General features: G+C 44.9%; 1 protein-coding gene across 1 annotated transcript in view; it reads right to left on the bottom strand.

Moving 5' to 3' along the window:
• Positions 1–971: 971 nt before the first annotated feature.
• The window catches only part of LOC120220600 (microtubule-associated serine/threonine-protein kinase 4-like), a 168,347-nt gene continuing 143,747 nt past the window's right edge, over positions 972–25,571 (bottom strand). The window contains exons 22-26 of the mRNA XM_039217708.1: positions 19,926–20,155; positions 19,279–19,401; positions 9,954–10,090; positions 7,724–7,905; positions 972–7,375 (exon numbers count right to left, since the gene is read on the bottom strand). Of these exons, the coding sequence (XP_039073639.1) occupies positions 3,486–7,375; positions 7,724–7,905; positions 9,954–10,090; positions 19,279–19,401; positions 19,926–20,155 (4,562 nt within the window). The 3' untranslated portion in view covers positions 972–3,485. The remainder of the gene's footprint in view (positions 7,376–7,723; positions 7,906–9,953; positions 10,091–19,278; positions 19,402–19,925; positions 20,156–25,571) is intronic.

Below are 25,571 nucleotides of genomic sequence, written 5' to 3'. Positions count from 1 at the left end.
CGATGGCTGGCCATTGAATTCTTCAATGCCTAGCTGATACTGGAGGAAGCAAATTTTTGTAGTTTAAATAAAGTGACCTTTTTTCATGTTACATTTGTGTTGTGAATCCCCAAATGCTAGATGGGAAATTGCCTGCTGATGAATTAGAATGAATAAAGGAGCTATACTACAGAGCATGATTAGATTCCTTGGCTTATAGTTTCCCACCAATCATCAAACATGTAATTTTGCATCATAAGATTTTTGTCCATGTAAAGAGAGAGACAATGAGATGGCTAAGATCATTCACAGAGGGGCCTAGGTCTGAATTCAATTACATGACACCTGGTGATGTTTAGAAAGGTCAAGGGCTTTGGAACCAGAAAAAACCTGGATTCTAATCCAAATTCTCTTCACAGGGAATGTATTAAACACACAACGGAGCCTATCTGGGCCTGCTTCCTCATCTGTAAAATGGGGATGCCACTACCATCTGGTTTGGGCTCAAATGAGATGGTAGATGAAAAGCATCTTGCCCAGCACTATGCATATTTATATATATAAGGTAGAAAAGAAATGCTAGGCTGCTTCTTTCCTTCCTGACAGTTTCAGTGGTTTTTGACTATGAGAAAGAACACAGGAAAGAAGGAAATGCAAGATGACAGGGCACAATGATAAATGATGGAGGAAGGTTATAGCAGAATTGAATGAGATGGTATCACTGAGGAAGAGACTGTAGAAAGACAGTGACCTTGGTGTCGAAGCTGGTAAGATCTGTAGGCAAGGAATACGTTTGGTAGAAAATGTAGGAAGGCAAAGACTTAATCTTCAAGAATAGAACATGTTTGTGTAAGCTAAAAAAAAAAAAATGAGCAAACCAGTCCACTCAACAAAAAGCAATCCTCAAAAAACCCATACTTTCCACAATACACAGTGATATTCAGTAAATTTTAGACACATATGTGCAGATATAAGAAAAATATTAGTCATTATCTTTTCATGCTAAATTTTTATTTCAATGTTATGCAACTGCATAAGTATAAATATTTGTTCAATATACAACAATGATGACATCCATAGGGAATTTCTTAGAGAAAATAAGACTGCAAACACTTTATTGCACAGATCCTAACAAACTTGTAAGCTGGTAAATCTACAGCTGGGAGTACTACCGAGGAGCACATCTTACAATCACAGGAGACTGACCAAATAGAACACAGGAAAATTTCTACCAGCTGATTGGAGAGGTTTACAACAACAAACAGGGATTACATGAATGCAACCTTAAGTACTCTTTACTCATCCAAAATGCAAAAAACATATTTGGCAAAAATGATAATACACTATACAAAATATACATAAAAATATCATTTGTAAACAAGCAGCTAGTTGTGCTTTAAAGGAAACTGGACAGTTAAAAAGCAAAGGCTGTAAACCATGAACTACCTCCCCGACACACCTGTCATGATTTGAGTAAGAGGATTGGGTTCTGACAACTGCCAAACACAGATATGAATTATAAATGTTGAGACCACTTTGGAAACCCATTTAAGTTCTTCTAAAATATGTGTTGCTTCTACAATTTCACAATGTTAGTGATGGGGAATGGGTAAAACTACACGGGGCGGGAGGGGTGGGGCACAAGGGCAAGTTGGGGGCAAGTACTTTTTGTTTTGTTTTGCCAACTCATTTTACAATGAAGAACCACCCAGCAGTCGGTTAAGTGATGCCTTTGTTTTTGGAGCAGAGTTTACAGCCTTGCTAAATAATTTACAATCCACAGGCTGTGCTTTAGATGAACAATTTAGATGCTAAGACATCCGAAGGGGTTTGGGTGCTGAGTTCGTATTTATTGGGACTTGTTTTTCCGTCTTAAAAAAACCAAACAAAATCCTGCCATGGATCCCAAACATCTTATAAATACTTATCTGTGTGTATTTTCTCTTAGTGCCTTAGTACTTAGGTCAGCAAGTGCCTTCTTATGATACAAAACAACCCACCAGGACAACTGCAACAAAAACAAACAAAAAAAACCCTCAGCACTAAAATGATGTGACAAAGTCTATATATTCCATGGTATACAAAATTTAAATAAGGCTTAGCAAAAGTAAAAAGGACAGTCACATTCAAGCACCAAATAGCTCCACCAAGTCTTTTTGTTAAAAAATGCTGCTCTTTATTAATACAGTTTTTTTTTTTTTGCATACAAATAAAGAGATCATGTTATGAAATGTATGGAGCTACTCGATGCATCAGAAATGAATGTGAAACCCAGGAACTTGCTAAAAACAGCAAGCTTCATCTACAACGTAAGGCCCCAGCTATGTATTAAAATGTATCTGATGTCCTGATTATTCATTAATATATATGCTATGATGCCAAAATCCACCCCCCCCTTTTCCCTCAAAAATGCAAATTTAAAACCTCTTCCAATGCCTGATGCTTATTATTCAACTTAAGTACGATCGGATCTGTGTGTGGCCAGTAACTTTCCTTTTTTGTTCAAGAGCAGGGCTGGTGCAAGACTACTACACAATGTGTGCTTCTTGGACTAATGACTCATAGCGTCGAGGCCTGAGTTTAAGAGTGTGAAAAGAAGGGAAAGTGAGAGAAATAAAGCTGATGTGTGTTTAGAGCCTCCAAGCCACCCAGGGTGAAGACCGGACATATATACCCACAGACAAGGATAACTGGCCTTTCTGACAGCTGGGCCCAGGATCAAATGTCCACTGGGATGACTGTAACATGAAAATGGTTACCTACGCTCGCTCTGGCCATTCCTAATGGAGGAAGATTCCAAATGCAGTGATTAGAGTAGCTCTTGCCTTAAGATCTGGAAATCTACATAGCCAGATACAGTACTATCAAAATCTCAGGTTAAAAAGACACGCACAAACTAACCATCTACTGTTTTTAGGGCTTTCTTCATCTTGAACTCTACTTAGAATGTTTTAACTTAAAAATGTAGTCTTAAAATATTCTCTTAAACCACAGAGCAAAACATGTGGGTGGATGTGTATATACATACACGAATATGAGTGTATCTATACTTTTACATACACCCAGTTTAACCATTTTGCTTTATTACTACATGATGATAAGTGGTAAAGAAAAAAATCCTACTGGAAAAAAAAAGCTGTGGTAAACAATGCCATCAGCAGCAAGATATCACTCTACATCCCAAACCAAACACATTGCTAGGTATTTACAGAGAAAATCCTTTTCCTCAACAAACCTCCACTGTAACGGTGTTTCTTTATTGTCGCTGTTTTCGTTTTCCGTACAAACACTCTCTGGTAACAGTTTTACGGGTTACAATCGGGAAGGCAATTGGAAGAAGGTCCCCTCTTTCTTTCCGTCTCTCTCTCTCTCCCTCTCTCCCTCTGCCTCGAGGCTCCAGGCTCTGCCTGGCGGGCGCTCCCACACAGTGCTGGCTTCACAAGGTAGTCAAGACTCAGGTACACATTCAGGTCGGGTCTCCCCAGTCCGGCCTGGGGCCTGCCCCTTTACGAGGCCTTTTTGTGCGGGCTGTTGCGCAAACTCTCTTTCCCCCGCCTCTGCCGCACCACAAAGTCCTTCTCAGAAGAAAGGGCGATGGGCCGGTCAGGGTTCTGAGCTGGGGATACCTTGGTCACCTCCCTGCCCGAGTTCTGTTTCTTAGTCTGAGAGGGCGGGGCTGCGACAGGCTCTTTGCCTTTGGTTTCTCCCGTGGGGCTGGGGGCAGTTACCGACAGGGCCCTGTCCCGGGGGCCGGCTGTCCCCGCCACGTGCGGGCCAGGGTGGTGCAGTTCCAGGGTGACGGTGGAGCTCCGGAAGGTCGGCAGGGAGTCACTCTTTGTCATATGGGTTCTGCCATCGCCCCCGGGCAGGGTCTTCGCCGCAGCCCCACCCGCCCTGGCAGAAGACACGTCACCGCTGATTGCAGCGGCCTCTCGAGCCCCGGGTCTGGCTTCAGGAAAGCTGGAGGAGGAGCTCAGAGACTTTTCCGGGAAGGCAGTGGATCGAAAAGAACTCTGTCCGGTGGCTGAGGGTGACCGCTTCATGCCGCTGGGCTTGCCTGCCTCAATCAGCGGCTTCTGGGGACTCAGCACTTTCCCCTTGGCCTCTGGCAAGCCCCTGCCCGTGGCAGCTGCCGGCCGCTCCGGGCCTTTGGGCCGGGCCTCGCCGGGTGCCAGGGCAGCAAGGCTGGCCTCAAGCTTCCCATCGTCTGCTGGAACATAAAGTGCTTCAGTGCATTTCTTCCCCTCAGACTTCCCATCTGTGGTGGTGGCAGCCTGTGAAGTCGGACTCCTGTCTGTCTGTCTGCACAGAGCGGGGCAATCTTTCACAGTGGCTGGTTTGGGGTGCTTTGGAGACAGGTTTTGCTTTTCACTGGCAGGGGCCGCTTTCTGGTCCCCCGGCTCACCCTCTCCTGGGTGTCCTTGCTGTGGCGGGTGCGGGGGCTTCTCCGGCGCCTCCGGCGGCTGCCCACCACTAGTGGGTTTTACCTTGGCATCGAGAGGACCCCCTTGGGTGTGCAGTGAAACTGAGGGTCCACTTCCTCCCGGGCTAGTCACATGGGTGGCTGTGTTCTGGCAGCCTGGGAGGGCGGGGAACGCGTCGAGCACACCCTTACCACTGCCCTTCCCCTCTCGGCTGGGGCCAAGCGGGGACTGAGCCGCTGACTCTCTGCCTGCCATGGGCCCAACGCTTGGCTTCTGGGAGGAGGGGGCCCTGTCAGGGTGCTTGGACTTTGCAGGGCTTGGGTCGGGGCCGGGCCCGGGCTTGCGGCTGCCGCTTTCACCGTGCCCTGCGGCGGGCTTGGCAGGGCCCTGGAGGCCCAGGCCAGGCTCTGCAGCACACGGCTTGTCCCCCGGCTCTCCGCCTGAGGCGTGGCTTGGGGCACTGCTGTGCTGCCGAGCCGCCAGGCTGGGCAGTTCTTTGGTGACCAGCGGGGGCTGAGAGCTACTGCTGATGTGCTTCTGTAGAGGCCGTTCTTTCCTTTCTGGTTCCTTGGGACCGTCTTTCTGCAAAGATGGGGAAGCAGAGAGCTGGGGCTCCTTCCCACGCTCAGTGCCCATTGGGTGCAGTGACCACACGCTGGCAGGAGCTTCTGGCTGGGGTTCCACACCACCTCTTCCTCTGCCCAGCTCCCTCTCGCGAGGAGTCCCGGCTGACTGCAAACAAGAGCCCTCCCTTGCCAGCGACCTCACCTCACCTCGGCCATCTCTGTGGTTTGTCTTTCCACAAAGTCCCCATGCTTTCTCCATGGCATGGGTCTGTGCGTAGGAATCTGGACGGGTCCTTCCCCCAGAAGGGAGATTTCTGGAACTGTCACTGGTTTTAGCAGCTTCCGGAGGATACGACTCCGTGGAGGGGTCCCTGGGGGAGTCAGCCCTCACAGCAGACCGCTCGCTTCTGGCCGTGGAAGGGCCCCTGTCAGAGGATTCCCTCCCACTCGGCTTCTCTCGTGAGGTGGTACCTTCAGGCAGCAGCAGGCTGCGTGACCCGGATGAGTCGGTGCCGTGGGCATTCGGCCCCAGCGAGGGGAAGAGTTTGGTGTCGGGGCTGTGGTCCTGGTGTCTGCTGGGGCCCCCCTCTCTCCGCTGGGGATCGCTTTCCATGACCATCACTGGGCTCCTGGCCGCATGGGAAGCTTTCCTGTCCCGCCTTAGCTCCGGCTCAGAGCAAGGCACGGGAGCTGCTGGTGCATGCTGGAGACCCCGGCCGGGGGGCGGAAACCGGGGCTCCAGCAGGTAGGACTTGTTCATCCTGAAGCCGGCAGTGGAAGGCTCCCTCTGAGCCGCCGTCTCACCCTTCTTGGCTCCTGTGCTGGGGAGAGCCGGCGGCACAGATGGCCCCACATCGCTGGCCGGGCTGGGGCTCTGGGCAGGCTCCGGGGAAGGCAGCTCTGTCTTGGAGCCCTGAGGTCCAGACAAGAGAGCAATATCCAAAGTGCCCTCAATTGGCTTCAGGCAGGACACAGACCTACCTTCCAGTTTATACTCAGAGGGGCTTTTCCGGACAGGTGACTCAGAAGCAACCAAGCCTGGCTTCTCTACTCCACTGTCCACCCGGCCAGCTAGGGCCTTGAGAGGGACAAAGGAGACAGCGCTGATCTGAGCCGTGTGGGCAGGGCTCATGAATGCTCGGCTCTCAGAGGCCGCTGGGGCCTCCTGCTGTCCACCTGTGGGTCGGACTGGGTTCCCAGTCAGGCTTTCATGGGCACTAGACGTCATCTTAGGCTTCAGCACAGGGCACAGGCTGTCATCTTTGTCTTCAAGCGACATTTTCTTTCGGAGGTAATCGATGTTGGCCAGTTTGCTATCTAACTTTTCACATCGGAGACACTCCTTAGCCTGGGAGGCCTTCTCTGTGTTTTCGCCCTTCCCAGAGCTGGACCTGTCAACGGAGAGGCACACAGTGTCCTGGAGGGTGCCGGGAGCAGAGGCGCGCTTGAAGTCACAGATGCCCTGGCCGTGGTCCCCGGGGGTTGGGCCATGGCCAGCCGCTGCCCCTTCTGAGGTCACCCCCTCGCTGGCCCGAACGCTGGCCTGCTTGTGAAGAGCCCCTTTCAGCAGGCTGCCCAGGGACGTGGCCTCCTGCAAGGCCCCTTTGTTATCAAAATGATTTGACCTTTCTAAAGCCTTTGGATAGATCTTCTTCTCTCTCTCTTCCAGCCTGTACGTAGAGAGGTTTTCTAAATCACTCCCAAGTCCATGGGATTTCTGGTGGGGTTCTTGTTTCTCTGGGAAACCATCTGGCTTCTTCACCACCACCTTGGCCTTGAGCTTCTCTCTGTCCAGCTCATCCACAGACTCCTGTCTCCCCAGCTTCCGCGAGACGGGGCGCTTCAGGCAGCCTTGCTCCACAGGCCTGGCACGGCTCAGGGAAGGGGCGTCACACACATTCTCGTCCAGGCTCTGCAAGGTCACTTCCCGTGGAGGCTGTTCCCGCGGCGCCTCCTCCTGGGTCACCTCCAGGCTGTGTTTGCGGGAACAGAGGTGCTTCTTGTCGCTGCCATAGGAGGGAGACAGCTTTTCCTCTGACTGCACACGTTTGAGCAGTGGAGACCTCGGGGGCTCTGCACTCTTGGGCCTCACGATATGTCTGACAATGGTGGGAGGGGAGTGCATTTTGCTGGGAAAGGCTTGAGCGATCTTGGAATTGCCAAGCGAGTGTCCCAAGAGAGGGGATGGTGACCGCTGAGGGGAGGTGGGCTGTGGTGTTGGAGACGGGGTCCGGGCCAGTGGGGAGAGTGGGATGCTGCCAGCCGACTTCCGCCTTCCAGAACGGTAGCGCTGTCCGCTGAGTTTGGGGGCCAGACCATGTAGGGTGCTGGGCCGGATGTGTCCTGACCCTGCTGGGGAATTGGGGGCACTAGAGCTCGGGGAGCTGCTCTGAGAGGAGTTAGTACCTAGGGGTGGAAAACACAAAGCCATGAGTGATGGATTCCTTCCGTTTTCTTTCCATGCTTCCAACCCAAAAGGTTGTAGGTGAGGTCAGATCAAGATCAGCAAACTGTCTTGGCATCTAACTCTAATGAGTAACTGCTTTTCAGATAAACCTTCCCCACATCAGGGTTCAACTCAGTATTTCCTGCCCTAATGGTCTAAGTAGCTGTATCTTATGACCACCCTTTCATTTACATGCCTGACTTTGTTTCATTAGGCTGGAATAAGCCTCCAATCCCTCGGGAGCTCAGATGGTGACTCGGACCCCCTCTCAACTCTCCTCTGCTGTTTAGGCCAGGAGACTCACTCACCTGATGGGAAGTCAGGGGTGGAGCGATAGCTTGGTGTGGGGGACCGGGGAGATAAGCTGTGCGTGGGGGAGCCAGGGAGGCTCTCCCCTGATGACAGGGACCGGTTCAAACAGGAGAAACTTCGGCTGGTGTGGAGTAAAGGAGAAGGCTGCTTGGCTAGTTTTTTGAAAAGCGATCTCCTCCTAGAGTAGAAACAAGAGCAAACAGATTAGACTCTACATAGAGCCCTCCCTCCCCCACCTCCTGTCTCCCCACAATACCGGTGTGCTCAGTTCACACTCTGTCAGGGACAGTGACACAGTGGCAGACCCCACACTAAGGTATAGGTTCCCACTTCCATTTTAAAAACCTTCTTACGACTCAGAAAGGAAGGGTCTTTGCTAGTGTACAATGGAAGCTCTCTTAATTCCAAAGACTTTAAGAAGTGACAAAATAGGAAAAATCGAAAACCTATGAAATACATATTCATTTATTTATCTGTCAGGGTTATGAGGAGGGTATTTCCTACCTGAAAGCTTCTAAGTATGTAACCCTCAGATACAATGACACAAATTAACTAAGAGGTAATACAAAGTAAATCTCTGGAAGAAAAACCATCATCTTGGATACAGAATTCTTTAATGGCAATACATCCAGCAGAGGCTTTATCAGTGAGGGGTTGTTTGCTGTGCTTATTCCACTGTGGGCTCTAGAATATTCCTAATGACAATGTAGGCTATTCATTTACAGAGAAAAAGCAAGAAAGGTGAACTGAAGCTTATCCTATCAGCAGGGCACCAGACACTACAGAGCTCCAGCAGAAGCAAGTATGTACTCAGTGCTCAACAAGCATATCTTAAAAAGAGGGGGCGGAGGGATTTCAGATGGCTTAGAAGTGCAAGTGGTTGGAGAGAGTTATTTCACCTTTTTGTCGTGCAAGCCTCACTCACCCCCAGTGAGCTTAAGTTTAAACGTTTAAAACCTGCTACCCCTTTTGAAACAGTGTGTCTTGAAGGACTTAAAGCACACATTAAGCAAAGTATATAAATCACGCATTAATACAAAAGACCGCATCTCAGAATTTGTGTGTGTATAACTTGAATTTAAGTAATAAGTGTACTTGAGTTAAACAATGAAATCATTTCCTAAAGTTCCTAATGAGAGACAGCAACTCCTGTGCTCTGTCCTTGGCCCGCTCCGCAGAGAAACCACTTTCTACTCCTTCAGCTGTTTCTTCTCCCATTTGTTTGCCTATTGCTAAGCAATCTCTTCATGTTTTCGTTTTTCAGATTTAGAAACAATCTATTGATTTCCCTGCACAGAAGATGAGAGTTATGCTCTTACACAACCCCCTTGAACCTTCTGACCAAACACACTTCCCCTTTTCTATTCCTCCCTCTAGAGCTAAAACAAAACTTTCAGTTAGAAAAGAGGCTGGGCTTTTCTCTCTGTTCTATTATAAATACTCTTCACAGCTGGGCCACGTAAAGCATCATGCCATTTCCTTTGCTGTAGGACTTTGTCTTTCCTGGAGTTAATAAGCATGCCTTTTTCATTTGCTTATTTCCCCACATTTCTGTCATCAAAAACCTCTTCACACAATCAGACACGTTAGATCCAAGTGGGAAAAGGAGGGGTGCTGCTGTGCTGTATGTGGGGAGCCCACCCAGACATGTGCCTGGCAAGCAATGTCCCCACCAGAAACACATACATGCATCTTGCCACTGTTTGCACTCACACCACCTCCCAGATTGCAAATGTGTAAGCCAGTGACATCCGCAGTCAGTAAAACAAAACCTTTATTTTTAAGCTGCTGTGGATGCGTTATAGATACAGTTATTTTAGCATAACTAGCATTAAAAAAAAAATAGCAGCTGTTTGTTCTCAGATAATGTAAAGGACATTATTAAATGTGGATTTAATGCTAAAAAGTGCCTGAAGGTCCAGGGCCTCAAATCCAACTCACCTGAAACCAAGTCTAGAGGCTTAAGAAATAGCAAAGCACTGTTCGTGGTACTCATCCAGGAAAAAAAAGAATGCAATCTGAATTCTTTTATGATGAAACTATGTGAATCTTTTCATTGTGAAAAATGCTATTATGAATGTGAACTTTAATGTATAAATATTTGAACCACAGCACCAAATTTCTCACAGAAAAGTGAAACTTTCTCATACATAAGTGTTAATTAAGGGGTAACCTTCCTCCAACATGGGTATATTAAAAACCCACAAAAATACTGCTTTAACTAACCTTTCTAGACTTTCTTTCTTCTTAGATTTTTTGCTCCGCCTCACCATCCGGCTCTTATAGCTGTTTCTCCTGGCTGGTCCCGTTTTGATTGACGTGTTTTCAAATGGGGTAGTAGTGATTGACACCTTATTTCCACTCTGTAAAAGAAAAATATGGGATGGTATTAAAGGAAAAATCTGGGAGCAAACAGGATCAGAACTGGGACAGGAGATTCAAAACCAAATAAAGATACATAAGGACATATATACAAAAGGCTTGCATGTCTAAATAGCCTTTTAAGCAGGGACACCCTGACAACACGAAGGCAAAACGTCATGTTTCTTTGAGAGGGTAGGTAGGCTTTGGACTCTACGGACGTGAGTTCAAATTCAAGTTCTACGCCCTGAACAGGCTGCTTCTCCTGTCTGTGCCTCAAACATGCACACTATCCCTCAATGGTCTAGCAGTGGCATCACACCTATCTCACACGGCCTCGTGTGAGGATTACCCAGCATGGAGTTTGTAAAGCCTTTGCCACCAAGTATGACACAGGGAAAGGACTCTGTAAATAACAGTGATCTTCATCCATATGTATTAAGTATAAATGTGCCCAGGGGCTGTCTGTTCTTGGTTGATTTAGTTTTCTTTTTTCTCCTTCTTGTGTTTTTCCTTTGACCTAGAGATCATAGCCTAGCAAAACTGAAGGAGACTTTTATTTTTAATTATTTTAAAAGATTCCTTTGCTGTCACCATAAAACACGTCAGCTTGCAGAGCTGGGACGTTTATGCCAGCGAGTATAAAACAGGCTTTCTTTAACCAGGTCACGCATGGTGAGGGAACTCCTGGTAGATTTCTGGGACTTTCACTCAGTGCCGGGACAGGGCTTGCTGGGCAGGCCCTGGAGATCAATAGAAGAGTGGAGTCAGAAGCCAGGCTGTGGAGAGGCCTGGGCGGACGGCAGGACTGATCCCCTTCACTCTAGCATTAATGACTTCTTGAATTGCTCAATAACCAGGGGAGAAACATGTCCTTTCAAAGTCACAGATGGCCCTGATTACCTCGAAAAGACAAGAAGTATAAGGAGAAGGGTATTTGGAAAGGTCTGTGCCTAGAAAATACCTAGCAATTCAGCTCTAAGTGGTACTAAGCGGTGGGGAGTTAACTATGGTGGGGTCAGGGAACCAACCCCCGGGGGACTGACTGTTTCAGTGTTAACATTTACACCACCCCTCCCCCTCCGCTGCTCCAATATGGGAAGTAATACATGACATTTTAAGAGGAAATTGCTGAGTAAAAATAAAAATCAATGAGAAGCCTATCGCCAGCTAATACTGGTAATATTTCAGTACATTTCCTGATTTTTTTTCAAGCATGTATAAATTATGCACATATACATACTTTGTCACTAATTTTATAGTTGTTTTTCCATTGTTGTTTAGTTGTCACTAATTTATGTTGTTTTTCCATTTCACATTATAGAACTTGGAAAATTTTTCCTACATCACTGAATATTCATTAAGAACATAATTTTGGGGCGCCTGGGTAGCTCAGTCTGACTTCGGCTTAGGTCATGTTCTTGTGGTATGTGTGGGTTCGAGGCCCATGTCGGGCTCTGTGCTGACAGCTAGGAGCCTGCTTTGTATTTTGTGTCTCCCTCTCTCTATGCTCCTCCCCCATTAGCACTTACTCTCTCGCTCTCAAAAATATTAAAAAGAATTTTAAAAAACCTTAAGTTTTATTTGCTGTATAATATTCGAGATGAGTGAATCAAAATTCAACTATTTCCATACTATTATTTCCTACTTTTCAATTATTTTAAGAGTTGCCACAAATATCCTTCCCCATAAATCAATGTCCTAATCTCTGTCAATTCCCTTAGATTACACGAGAGCCGATGCAGTGAATCAAAGGGTCTACCTAAGCTTCTTTCATTTTTTGTTTGAGAGAGAGTGGATGAGAGAGGAAGAGGGGCAGGGGGGAGAGGGAGAGAAGAGAGGGAGAGAGGGAGAGGAGAGAGGGAGATCGAGAGAGGGAGAGAGGGAGAGAGGGAGAGGAGAGAGGGAAAGAGGGAGAGGAGAGAGGGAGATCGAGAGAGGGAGACAGGGAGAGAGGGAGAGAAGGAGAGGGAGAGGGGGAGCGAGGGAGAAGGAGAGGGAGGGGGAGAGGAGGGAGGGAGGGAGAGAGAGAGAGAATATTCCAAGCAGGCTGCACACCACACACCCAGAGCAGAGCCTCACAGGGAGCTCAATCCCATGACCCTGAACTACTACCAAGAGTCGGACTCTCAATGGACTGAACCACCCAGGTAGCCTAAACCTTTTAAAGACTCTTAGTACTAACTAATACACTACTTTCAAGAAAGTTTATGTCAATGCATATTTTTGCCAGCAGCACATAAATACTTTTCTTACCACAGGTTTGTCAGAACTGAGTATTAACATTAAACAAATTACCAATTTTATATGAGTAAGTTGCAGCAAGTTTTAATCTTCATTCTTTGACATTGTCTCATTTATTTTGGTCATTCCTATTTTTTTAGGAAATGATCTGTTCGTGTCTTACATCCACTTTTGTATCAGCAAGTTTAGTATTTTATGAATGATTTTAGAGGGTTTTTTTGGTATTCTTAAGAACATGTAATCCTGTACTAATGTTGTCACTGTAAAAATTATTTTACAGAAATAAGATTTGAACTGAAAGAAAAGGAAAAAAATTCTGAAAGAATAAACTGTATGTTCTATATACATATGCCAAAACTTTAAAAATAAACCCTTATCTGACAGTAAAGACTGATTCTAGTTCTTGTTTAAATGAAGCATTCAGCTTATAAGCAGGAAAGGACTATTAATGGAGGTTGTGTGGGGATCATCTCTTCACACAAGGAGGGAAGCCCTGCTACAACTTCAGTTTCCCTTGTTGGCCGTAGGTGAATGAAAAGGGGAACAAATATGGCTACAGTTCACCTTTCACTGAAATTCTTTCCACATTCAAACACAGAGTAGACACAGACAGCCATCATACGTCCATCCGCTGGGGCTGCCCCACTGCGCGAGTACTGAGCCTGAATCCAACTCCACCCTTTCTAGCATAACTCACCAGCGGCTTTCCGATCTTTTATCTTTAAAAGGCTAACAAGGCCACTCAGCCTTTTTAAAGGGCATTTTGAGCAACAAAACATTTTCCCCATATATTCTTATTTTATTTTCACCCCCAAATCACGAGGGTGGTTTTGTTTTTGTCTTTTACAACCTTGTGAGGTGGGAATGGATTGTTAGCCTTCATTATAGATGAGGAAAACAGAATCAGGGATGCTGAGTCTCCTTCCTTCCCAAAGTTGCAGAGCCCAGATTAAGAGCCCACACGTGGCTCTCTGCCCCTCACTCCCAATGCCCACTCCTCACAGGCATGGCAAGACCTGATCCTCCACCTCTCTTGCCCCTGGAAGGATAGATGGCTTATACTCAGCGGGTAGTGGTGAAGGAACCGGGCAATGGATCAATATAGGGAATGATCAAGGTGTCAGACTGTCAAGAAGAAAATGAAGACATACAAAAGGAGCATAAACATTGTATGAAATGAAAATAAATGATGAACACATCTCATCAGAAAAGTCACGACCAGGGTTTTTAAATCAGAGCACATCACTGAGTTCGGTACAAATGTTCCCTTCCTCTATTAAAAACCAAACCCAGCTTTCTCTTTCTTGTTTCCATATATGGCTGTTCCAGAGCAGAGTGTGCTTGACTCACACATCGAGAAAACCTCCCTAAGGAGGAACTACAGACACAAAAGATGCAGAGTGCAAATTATTTCAATGGGGGCATTAATGATTATGAAAGTGGTAAATGACTGGAAAAAAATAACTTAATCCACAAAAGGGTGAGAATCGTAAAGCCTGCCACCTGCTGGATCCAGTGGGACGTGGAGGGCTGCCTGAGCCCAGTGCAAGGTGTCTTACAGGGTCAATTTCTCCTCGACACATTCTTCTGAAGGCACAAACTCCTGTAAGAGAAATTCTGGGGCACTTGTTTACAAAAATAACAACAAGAAATGGTGCCGCGGATTGTTAAATGTCCAATTTGCTCACTTTTACTGTGGTATAAGTGTGCACGGTGCAAGGGAAATTAGTTTAAGCTGGCTGAAGCGAATACAATGGGAGGCTAAGCTTCTCTTCCCTTCAGTCTGGCTCCATGTTAGTTTCTCAGTTGGCCTTGGGTAGACTACTTTTACATCCCTTTCTCCGCAACCTGCACGTGGGGAATGTCGCGCTTTCTGCTGGCCTCCGTCTTTGCTCCGACGCATATCCTCCACACTCCATCCCATATACAAACCCAGGCTCCAGTCACCCGAGTATGATTCACGTGCCTCAAGAACTCTGAGCTTCCTTGGCCTTGCGGTTGCACACACCGTCTTTGTTCCGCTGTGCCCGCCCTGCACTCACTTCTCATACACTAACTCTCCACCCAGCCTTCACAGCCCTGCACAGGTAACCCCTGACTCTTCCTCCCTGGAAAGCCATCTCTCCTTCCGAATGTGGGCCAGATTTACAGTCGGTTCCTTATGTTTAACACTGTGACTGTAGGCTGGAATCGCCACTGCTTTTCCATGTGAAAGTGGACTGCAGGACTGGCGATGAAAGAACTTCATGCATGGAGCACTCTGGTGGACTCAAGCCAAGCGCGGGCTCTGATGCCACACTGTGGGATGCAAATCCTCTCTGCTCCTTCCTAGAGGATGGCCTTGGGCTGCTTTGCTAAATTTCTGCTGCTTTAATTTCTTCATTCGTAAAATGGACACTGTTACTTACAGCACCTACTTCACAGCAAGTGAGGATTATAGGGGTTCATCTACATAAAGCATTCATACGTGTCATCTCTTGTGTGACTGCTCCCTCAGTATCCAATACAATGCCCTGGATGCTTTCAGGACTTGGAGAATAGCTAAGGACGGTCATAAGGACACTATTTGATGGCCTGCGTTTTCATATCTAAAGGCTCCCCAGAGTTCACAGAAAGGAAGTTTTTGAAGCAGGGGTAATGAAGTTTAGGGCTGCTTTTATGCGCTGAGTACTTAAACTAATACTACCCCCAAAAAGCAATCTGGTTTAACTGAGTTTCCCAGCTTAGAGAGGTTAAGCTGGGCGTGTTATGTGTGTCAATATGGACTCCATCCATCGCTGCTGTGAGTGGACACAGATTTCACCACTTTTACAAAAGCGACCTGAAAGCCAATGGAGGGGATGACCTCCTCGTGGCAGGACAGGTGTGAGGCAAAGCTGAAGGAGCACACTTGAAGGGATTCACGAGAGCCAGTGGGGAACCGAGCTGGAGAACCACACGATTCTGTAATTCCATGGATCTATGACATGAAATGACTCTGGACAAGCTTCCCTGTGGATACAAGTTAGTGTTCCCACAGCAGCTCTGTTTCTTTGGAAGCTGTGAGAGTAAACGAGACTAGATGTGAAGACATCAAATGTGGAGAAGGCTTTCTCTGTTTACAGTCCGAAAGATATTTGAGTGCAGTACATGTACTTCTTAACAGATATACAGCAGCCTCGAGCAATGGCTCTTCCACCTTTTTCCTAAGGCACCATGACGTACCATGAAGTAGTTCACAAGTACAGAACATCAAGTAAACAGGGGCGCCTGGGTGGCTCTGTCAGTTGAGTGTCCAACTTCAGCTCAGATCATAATCTCACGGCTGGTGAGTTTGAGCCCCGCATCAGGCTCCTGGAGCCTGCTTCGGATTCTCTGTTTCCCTCTCTCTCTCTCTCTCTGCCCCTCCGCCACTCACACTCTCTCTCTCTCTAAAAAATAAACATTAGAAAATTTAAGAAAAAAAAGAACATCAAGTAAACAGCATTCAAGAATGCGAAAATAAAGCCACTAAGCTCATATTCCACGAGTGATGTCATGAGGAAGCCCAGTGTTGATCCTACTTGCTCTACATGTTGTCCAAGAACCGCGGTTTAAATTTGGAAGAAAGCTGCATGATTACACAGTTCACTGGGAAGATAATTAAATCCCTCGTATCCTTTTTGTTTCATTACATTGGTTGCTCCTCTCGAGTGCTTCCTTTATGAAGCAGAGGCAGGATCCTCTGCCTGGCTCTGTGACAGAGCACGCCACGGCTCCGGAGGGCGCCGAGCCTCTCCGACACGGCATGCTGACACAGCTACAGAGACACACAGACTACATTCAGCAACGAAGGTGCTCCGTAACCAGAGGAGGACAAAATGTTATGAAGGAGATTGGACGCGGCCATGAGACTCTGCCAGAGACCTTCAGGAGAAATATACTTTCACATTTCACAGAAGCAGGTTTTAAAATCCAGGGTCCTATGTAATACTCTATAAAATAAATTATGAAAATAACCAAATGTCTCAGCAAGAAGAATAAATGCAAATTTTCTTAATACACACACACACACACACACACACACATATATTTGAGTTTATTATTTCTTTTTCTGATTTTATGACAGAAACAGGAAGTCTTAGGAAGATAGGTTGTGGATGAAGCCATGGTGCATGTAACATAATACTGTGACAAAGAAGGCAGAGAGCCAAGCTGAACATCCTTTGACCTTCTTTTAAATGCTAATGCCAAGATGGGAAAAAGCTCTAGCAGAGTGAATAACAGCTAAGAGAACCTCACTACAAAACACAGACTTACGATCTAAAACAAAGGATGAGCTAGAACAGATCAAGGAGCATTTTAGAGACAAATAACACCTGTGTCTGCCTACCTCAGAGGTGCCTAAACAAATGGAAAGGCATGTATATTGGACATGAAGACAGAGGGAGAGAAAACCCCAAAACAACCTTCTCTTACTCACAAAAGGTCAAGGGGTACCTGGGTGGCTCAGTTGGCTAAGCATCCAATTCTTGGTTTTGGTTCAGGTCATGATCTCACTGTTTGTGGGTTCGAGCCCCATGTGAGGCTCCGTGTTGTCAGCATGGGATTTTCTCTCCCTCCCTTATTTTCTCTCAAAATAGGTGAATAAACTTAAAACAACAACAACAGGACAGGAGTCGATCTGTGAGCCAGCAATGGGGCATCCCCGGACCACAGGAGCAGGTACTGTGAGAGACACTGCTGGTCAGACTCATGAGTCTTTATATCCCGTCCAGAATTTCGTCGTGCAGAGCCCCAAGTCATTTCAGGCGACTTTTACAGCCAGGGAATCTCAATGCCCTGCCTCCCATTTCTTGAATTCTTACTATGAGAGAGTTGTTCCATGCCAGGAGGACAAAGAATATTACCAGGGATAGATGGTGAGCTAAAGTGAAAACCTCAGGTCCTACGGACTCTGTCAACTCTTTCTATTCAGTAGCCAGAGTACAAAGTGTAGACTCACCCCAGCCTTTTCATGCTGACTGACCAACTGAATGGCCTGCATATGAAGACGCGAGTCAAGGCCTAACAAAAGTAGCCATGTGGTATTTGACTCTTTCCACGGTAACTTTTGGACAGCAGGCAAAGGCTGTCTCTCAAAAGGCTGTAGTTTATCTGAAGCAGGCAAACAGGTGAACCCTATTGTTCACCGCAATTCCACAAACATTTATTGGGTACCCACCTATAGGTCCCAGGTTTTGGGTAAATGCTGGGACTACATGGCAAGCATTAGCAGTAAATATTGTCCCTGCAAGGCTCTGTCAGGGTTGCTACATGTTCATCATGACCATAAGCTGATGTCCAGTACTGCCTAGGGCGCTGTGATTTTCTCTCAATATTGAGTCCTATGCCTCCAGTGATCAACAGCATGCATTTGGGAGGAAGCTGGTTAGTGTTAGGGGCACAATCTGTAGGTATGGATGACAGCAAAGTCAGGTGCCATCCCCTACGGACTTTGGTTTTGAACCTAAGACGACAATTTCATGAATAATGTGAATTAATCAGTGGCCCTCACTTTCCTACAACCTGCTACTTCACAATGGACCTCTGAATACGTCTGCTATTACTACTCTCAGAACCTAGGCCAAACCTAATGTCTTGAAGAATATACTCCTACTAGCTGGGGGGTTGAGAGAAAAGGAGAAAAGTCATTTAACTGCACTTATTTTTGGAAGGCTTAGCACACCCACTTTTTTGTAGTGCCTTCCACACTTCTCATTTTCTTTCCTGTTTCAATTCAAGGAAATTTCTCTGTGATGTCTCTCCCCACACCTAGATCATTCTCTCCAACAGTATAACATTCCTCCCTCTGCTACAGTCCTGACAAAGTTAAACTTTATCTGCTTCCATACATCTCCTATATCTCCCACATTTCTCAAGGGCAAGGACTGTACCTTAATTCCGGTGTTACTAACATGTATTATGGCACTGGGCTCAGAGCAGGTGCTCTGAAAAGGGTCTGAATGTACATTATCTAATTGGCATGTATGTATTTATGTTCTGTCTCTCAAAAGGCTGTAATTTATCTGAAGCCATGGCTCACACCTCTCCGTATAGAAGTCCCTTACAGCCCCTTTCAGTGCCCAAAAAGCAAGGATCATCCCTAAATCTACTGATTTGTAACTAATCTTATAACCAGGTAGTCTATTTCTAATCACTGACCTCTTTTTCTGAACACATTTGAAATCAAGTACAAATTCGTCTTTGTTTTTACAAGAGCCATATTTGGAGCTATAACTTTATATTCTACAGTCAGCAGGTGACACAGCAAATAAGAGAACTGAAGAATCCATGTAGATTTTCTCTCTCCACTCACATTCATGCTTCTTGTGATCTTAACTCCATGGGCTTTATTCAGCTTATGTTCACAACAGAAAACGATCTATGTTCAAAATCATTTGTGTGAGCGCCTAATGATTGCTAGAACCCCTTCCTTCCTCCATGGCTACTTATTTCTGTCATCTACAGTGTACGTGTGTATATACTTCCCTTTTTCAAAGAAAATCCAACTCTCAGACTGAACCTGCAAATCTGACCTCACTTTCATACCACTTTATCTTCCTTTGTACTAGAATAAAACTTACTGAATGGCCCTGAAGAAAGCCATCTTTAGGATAGGTGACTTCGCAATGGATTTTACATTTTGAGGTTCATACGGTAAAGAGAACTCTTGTTATTTGTAATTTAGAATAAGAAGTTACATTCGGAAGTGATTATGCAGATAGAAGGTCGTGTTTTTTCATGATATATATAGCCAGCAAATTCATATTACCTATTTCTTCACCTTTTATTAAACTTTAAACCACTGAATACTTCCTCAGTAATAAGACTGAGTGTGTATGCATATATCACAGAGAAGAACTCTAGAACTTATGGAGAGAACTCTTGGTACCAGTTTTTTCTGATGATCTTTATCCATATGGCACAGACATGAAAATGATAATACCTTTAGCAAGAGCTCTATAACTTCCGTGTGGACAAGTCCATGCACTGGTTCTCCATTGATGTGTGTGATCAGATCCCCAGCCTTCAGTCCTGCCTGGCACGCTGGACTTCCTTCTTCAACATTCTGAAGTTCAAGAAGAGAGTACAGATTCGTCAGCCAACAAGTGGCAACCCTAACATCTACTGTTTCTTCTGGGAGAATATCCTGGGTTAATCAATAAATGATCCTAAACTTCTAAGAGGAAATCAATAAGGCATGGTTATTATTCCTCTTCTGTCATCGTCCTAAAATAGGACAATTCCTTACAAAATTTCAGGTGAGTGGGGAAGTAGTTTTGTTTTTGTTTTTTTTTTTAAACAAAAGGCGGCCAGGAAAAAATTAAAAAGAAGGGTGACAATCCTTGACTGTATCCACCATCTTGGTATGCAAAGTGGACAATAAAATATGAAAACGGGACAGAATTATGAGAAGTTATTAGTTTTTGCTCAATTCAATGCCACCACCACAAGGGAAAGGGCATGAAACAGGACCCAAACGCCAGCTTAGCAGAAAAACTGTTTGCTTATAAATATGCCTCTGCCAACTTGTACACTGTCCAGTTTGGCTGGGAGTGAAAACTAACAAGGATGAGAGGCTGTTGGTCCTACCCAAACAATATGGTGCACTGTATAGATGTCGCTGTCTCCCACATACACCCGGATGGCGCGGATGGTAAAACCGTAGTTTTTCCCTGAACTGTGGATCACAATGGGCTGATGTGGACTGGCAGAGGCTGCTGAAGAATCTCGGCTGGGAGAAGAATCTCGCGAAGAAGAAGGGTCCGAGGACAGGGAATGGGGGGACATTGGACTTCCCAATGGAGACACGGCAAACATATCTGCAACACAGAAGCCAGTCATTAAAGCCGCTGCTGAGCACACAAACATCCGTGCAGCCAGCCCACACTGCATGAGGCCTGCATGACGGGCACTGGGGGATGAAACAAATCCATTCATTCCTCATAAAGAAATAATATAAAAATGTTTGTATTGCTAACTAGGATGGCATTCCAAACAGGGGCTTATTAAGAAAACTTCAAAAGTGTCTGTATTTCAAGTAAGTTTTCAATGAATTCTCTGAAGTTAGAATTTCTTCATTCTCTACACTCATTAAAACACACACACAACTTAGCTCCTACAAGGAGCTATCCTTGGCTGGGATAGCTTTAGTTGGTACATTTTGTTTTCCTTAAAGAAACAAATCAGAGACGCATAAATTTCAAGTATGCTTTCGCACAGAAAAGACTGTGTAGACTATAGTAAAAGAGTCTCAGGCTCCAAATCTTGTCCTAAACAACTTTTAAAATGGTCGTTTTAAAACATACATGGTCAGGAAAACAATTCATCAAGTTACCAGTTTTTTACAGTATTACTGAACTCACTGAGTGATTCTGATCAAGGCAGCACTGAAACGTCAATTTCTTTCTGAAACAATCACTAATTGCTATGACTACAACTGATCGTCTTCAAATAGTACCTACAATTCTAACAATGATTCTGAAAGATAATGCAGGTGAAATACAGAAAGTTTAATGAAAAACTTAGTTCATATGCAATACGAATTCTACTCTATTTTTCTTGTTTTATAAGCAAACACACTTTTAGTTTATTGTTGATTAACACTGATCCATCCATGTGAATCTAAACAGGCCTTAACTAGTCATGTGGAATTGTTTGCGTGTCTGGCAAAAAAAATGATCTACAAAAGATGCTGAGGTTTAAATGTGAGCTCAGTTGGAGCCAGGCTATCACGTGCCCAGCGTTACTGAAGACTCACCAGGTTCAGGGAGTACCATGGTGGTCCCAGCAAATGGACAGTACCCACACTATCATTTCTTCTGCATCTTAAGTCTGTCCAGAGGGGAACAAAGCTAGATGGATCCTTAGTGACACTCCTTCACTTTGACACTGCACGTGGCATTCTTGGTACTCTTTTGCTGGCTACCTTTTGTCTAAAGATCACAAGGCGGGGTGAAGAGACACACTGGTGGGCAGGGAGCTTCTAACCATGCAAGCAGGAACCGGACAGAGTGGAAACACACACACATCCAAACTGCTGGAGAGCCAAGTCCCCAGTCCGACTGTCATGACAGCTTCCCTTACCGCCCCAAACTGAACAAATGCTCTATTTTACCACAATGTGGGCTTTCTCACCAGCTTTCAAAAGTGAACTTACCTTCCCAACTGCAGCTGCTTTGGGGTTATGAACAGTCATTCAAACTAGAGAGATAGATGGTTACTTTATGGTGCTGAATGGGATGTCTCCCAGAAACCAGAGTGTTGGTAGAGTGAGCAATAGCCCGAAATGAGCATTTGTTTATATCAAATTTCTTTCTGCACAAACAGGAAATTTTGAAACTGCAAACAATTCCTTTTATATATGGTCTGTATTCCTCCAAATGCAAGTCATCTGAAATATAATTCAATTGCCACTTCCACTCTTGTGTTGTCATTTGAGTGTTAAGTCACAAACAACAGGGTGCATGCTTTCTCTTTTTCAGGGGGATTGCTGTAGACTTAGTGAATCATAGAGGCAAAGCCCAGGTGTGGAAAAATACTGCAATTCCACAAAACCATAATTAAGCCCCCTCTTCCAATACAGGGGAGAAAATGACTACCAGTAGGAGGAAGCATAGCTCAACAGACAGGTTTGGGAAAATCTGTAAATTTCAGCGCTGTCTGTGACTCTCCGCATCCCCAGAAATGAAAATCTTATGCGCTCCATATCTCCTTCCTCATTAATTAGAAAAGGAAAAACTGTACTTAGCTTTCCAACACATATGCTATAAATAGTTCGGTAAAGTATATAAATGATGCATAGTCTAGAGAAGAAAATGATTCAGAGGAGATAAATTTATCACTTAATTTGAGGAGGGGGGAGCGGAAAAGCAAAGAAAACAAATAAAAGAGATAAGGCTGTGTGGGAAGGAAGCCTGCTTCATCTCCTGATGCAGAAAGAAGCAAGAAGAAATCAGCGACACATGCTGTCTGGGAGCTCCGGAGCTCCCGCAGGGAGAAACTCCAGAGAGATGTGCTGGGTACCGCCCATTACTGCTGCTAGCAATCTTGTATCTCAATCAGCATTCCAAACTGGGGAAGGGGGGACACATGCACAAAATCACACAATTTCATGCGAGTAGATGTCTCTCTACCTCCTGGGATCATGAGGGACAGAGCACTGGCAGAAAGGGACTTTGTGACTTTCCCCGAGATTTTCTTTTTTTCTGTGCTTTCTAATCGCTGCCGAGCCATGTGAGAAGCGGGTTCACTGGATGGCTTTGAGGAATTATCTGTACTGTCCACACACTCGCTTCGTCCATTTATCTGATCCAAGTGCTCTGAAAAACTGCCAACTGTACAAAGAAGAAGGGATAAACACGTTCAGGGAGATCTGGGATAGGATAGGTGGGGAGAGGGGAAGAATGAGAGAAGAAAGAACAAACTGGGAAATATACTCCCATGTGGCTCATGAATCCATATGGCGTCAGGCAAACATTAAAAACACATGACTGGTCTGAGAAAGGTGATGTGGAGAAGGGGATGAAAGACGTGTACATCCAGGTTTCATTCTACTTGTACCCAAGCTGGCTAATTGTCAATGACTCCACTTACCTATACGACTCATTACTTTATAGGATCTCTATTTTACAACCCTTGTAGCCACATGTCCTCCCCCACTGCTTCCAGTGTGAGAAGGCTATGAACCAAACAGCACCTTATAAACACCATGACCACCCACTGTATACTGAGATTATCCTGTGATATTCATGGTCATCGTTAGCAATGCTGTGAATAATGTGGACATGTGGACAATGCTGTTTGTGACATGTGGACATCAGCTCATTTCTTCACGTAGACTCGGGTTATCTCCTAGCATCTTCCTGGACTGCACTAGTTAGACTGCACTAGGCTCACGTATCTCACTTGCAGGAGAGTGCCTGAAGTGTCACCTGTGACTTCTCATGCTGTAATCTTCCTTGCAAACCTCCCAAAATGACAAAGGATAGTACTCTCTGCATTGCTCAACAGTTCGCTGTATCTTCCTGGTTTTTACTCTAGACAGTCTATCATCTCCTGATCTGCCCTCTGGTTATTGGACCAGTGGTAAGATCCTTTCCCCTCTAAGCCAGTCATGTCTTCTTTATTTTTAAGTTTATTAACCCTTAACAGAAACTGGAGGTGGGCTTTTGTGTGTGCGTGTGTTTGCTTGTTCTTAGTTAAAAAAAAATTAGGACTCCCCTCAGCAGAGGATCACAGAGAATTTAACCATGTGGGAGGATGCAAAAATGGAAAATCAGTGATGTCTGCTTGGGTGACTGCACAGGCCAAGAGTAAGTAATGTTTCTGAGCAGAAGTAACATGTGGAGTCTCCCAGAGGAAAGGGGAACAGACGCTCCCTTTGGCTTTTTCCTACTCTTTCACAGGCTATGAGTTTCCTTTCTTTTTGTAATCACTGATAGTTTAGCTTTGTCCATCCAGAAAAAGCGATGTTCATCTCATCTTCACTTCTAAATGTTATTACAAGCCCCGTGTGCTTTAAAAACCATCAATACTATCATCACCTTAAGATACACAATCCGTGCAGAGAATTTAATATCATTATAAACAATCCTTTGAAAGATCAACCAGCACATTTTAAAGCCTAGGAAAGAGTTAGGCTGGATTGGATTTAATTCACAATTTTGTTCTGCTGCTGAATCCACTAGTCAACTGCACAGCTCAAGTTTGGCCTCTGTGCATCGGAGGTGGCAGAGACCCCCACAGGTAGGGTCCTCACTAAGGGAAGTCTGGGACTTGGAAAGGTGCTATGGGTCCACATGACCTAGGAAGACAATCCTCAGCAGCCGTTCCTACTCCTAAATGCCAAACTCAACTTCCCCTTAACTACATCGACTCCACTCCCCCTAAATCAAGAAATCAGCAGCTCTAGGACTTGATCATAACTGCTTCATGACTCAAAACACCTCATCTCCAAAACCTTAAGCTTACTTTGGGCTAAGTTACACGCTCTTTTTCTTGCTAATCTGGTTGGATGGCATCCCTGACAAGTACAAAATGAAAAGCTGAATCTCTTCACAATGAATAATTGGTTGACTCGAGCAATACACCTAAGACTTCAAGACTTTTTACTTTTCACGGATTCAAATGCAACGTGGTTGTGAAAGAAGATAAATCGGTATGAAACCGTACTTCCCTAAAAGCCCGGGTGTGAATATGTACTGTTCTTTCTTAGCATCCCTGCTCCCTTGCCTCAGCCACCTCATTTCTTAGCAATGGATAGAAGTGTTGTGTTTCTGTTCTGCCAATGGTGGATAGATAATGTCACTTTAATGTTCTGTAAATGTCAAGGGTTTTCTTTTTGATGGCGGAGCAATATAAAAATCAACAAATTTAATTTTACTACAGTCACGGTTTTCAGATTTCCTAATTACCTTGGCCATGAGTAAATCAGCTCATCTCTCTATTCTGTACAGCCCCCAAGGTCTTTGATTATTTTTAGTGTGTATATGGGGGAGACAGAAAGGTGGTTTGAATCAATTAATCAAAATGCACGGTAGGACCTAAGCAGTGTTTGTTTTTTTTTTCCTTAATTAAGAAAGTAATCAATCAACTGCTTAGATACCATTTTCCTCTGACACTGCTGATGGGGACCAGGGCAAAGAGACTATGCGATCACCAATGATTCACCATATGAAGAAAAAAATTTTTAATAGAGGTGGGTATATTCTATTCAGAGCATGATAATAAACTAGGAAACAGACAGAGACCTGAGTAACCAGAAATATAAAATACTAAGATACCTCCATTTGACTTATCAAGATGAATATAATAATTAAGGATCTTGGACCACTAGGTTGTTTCAACATGACTTCTACGTTGCTATTCTCTTGGTTTTATTAAAAAAAAAAAGTAAGGATAAGGGGAATTATCCTACGTGGCAACAAGACTGAGGGGAAGAGAGAGAAAGAAAAAACCCCACATTATTTTCCCCCATGATACACTAGAAGCACGTGTGTAAACTTGTGCAAACTTTACAGTGAGGCTGAAATTAACTTAGCCTGGAAAATGTGTTTTCTTGAAAGGATTTTTTAAGAAGTTACACTACGAATATGCAGTTAGTTAAAAAAAATGTTCATAAAAATTCCTGGAATCGTTCAGCATTATCAATACAGCATAACAATGGGAGATTAATGGTAACGTTTATCACAGCGACCCTCAGACACAGCCATGTTTTATTTTTTTTTAAAAAAGCAT

Source organism: Hyaena hyaena, unplaced genomic scaffold (assembly GCF_003009895.1).
Source record: "Hyaena hyaena isolate Hyena2069 unplaced genomic scaffold, ASM300989v1 scaffold_710, whole genome shotgun sequence".
Taxonomy (NCBI): domain Eukaryota; kingdom Metazoa; phylum Chordata; class Mammalia; order Carnivora; family Hyaenidae; genus Hyaena; species Hyaena hyaena.
This window is presented reverse-complemented; position numbering and strand designations above follow the sequence as displayed.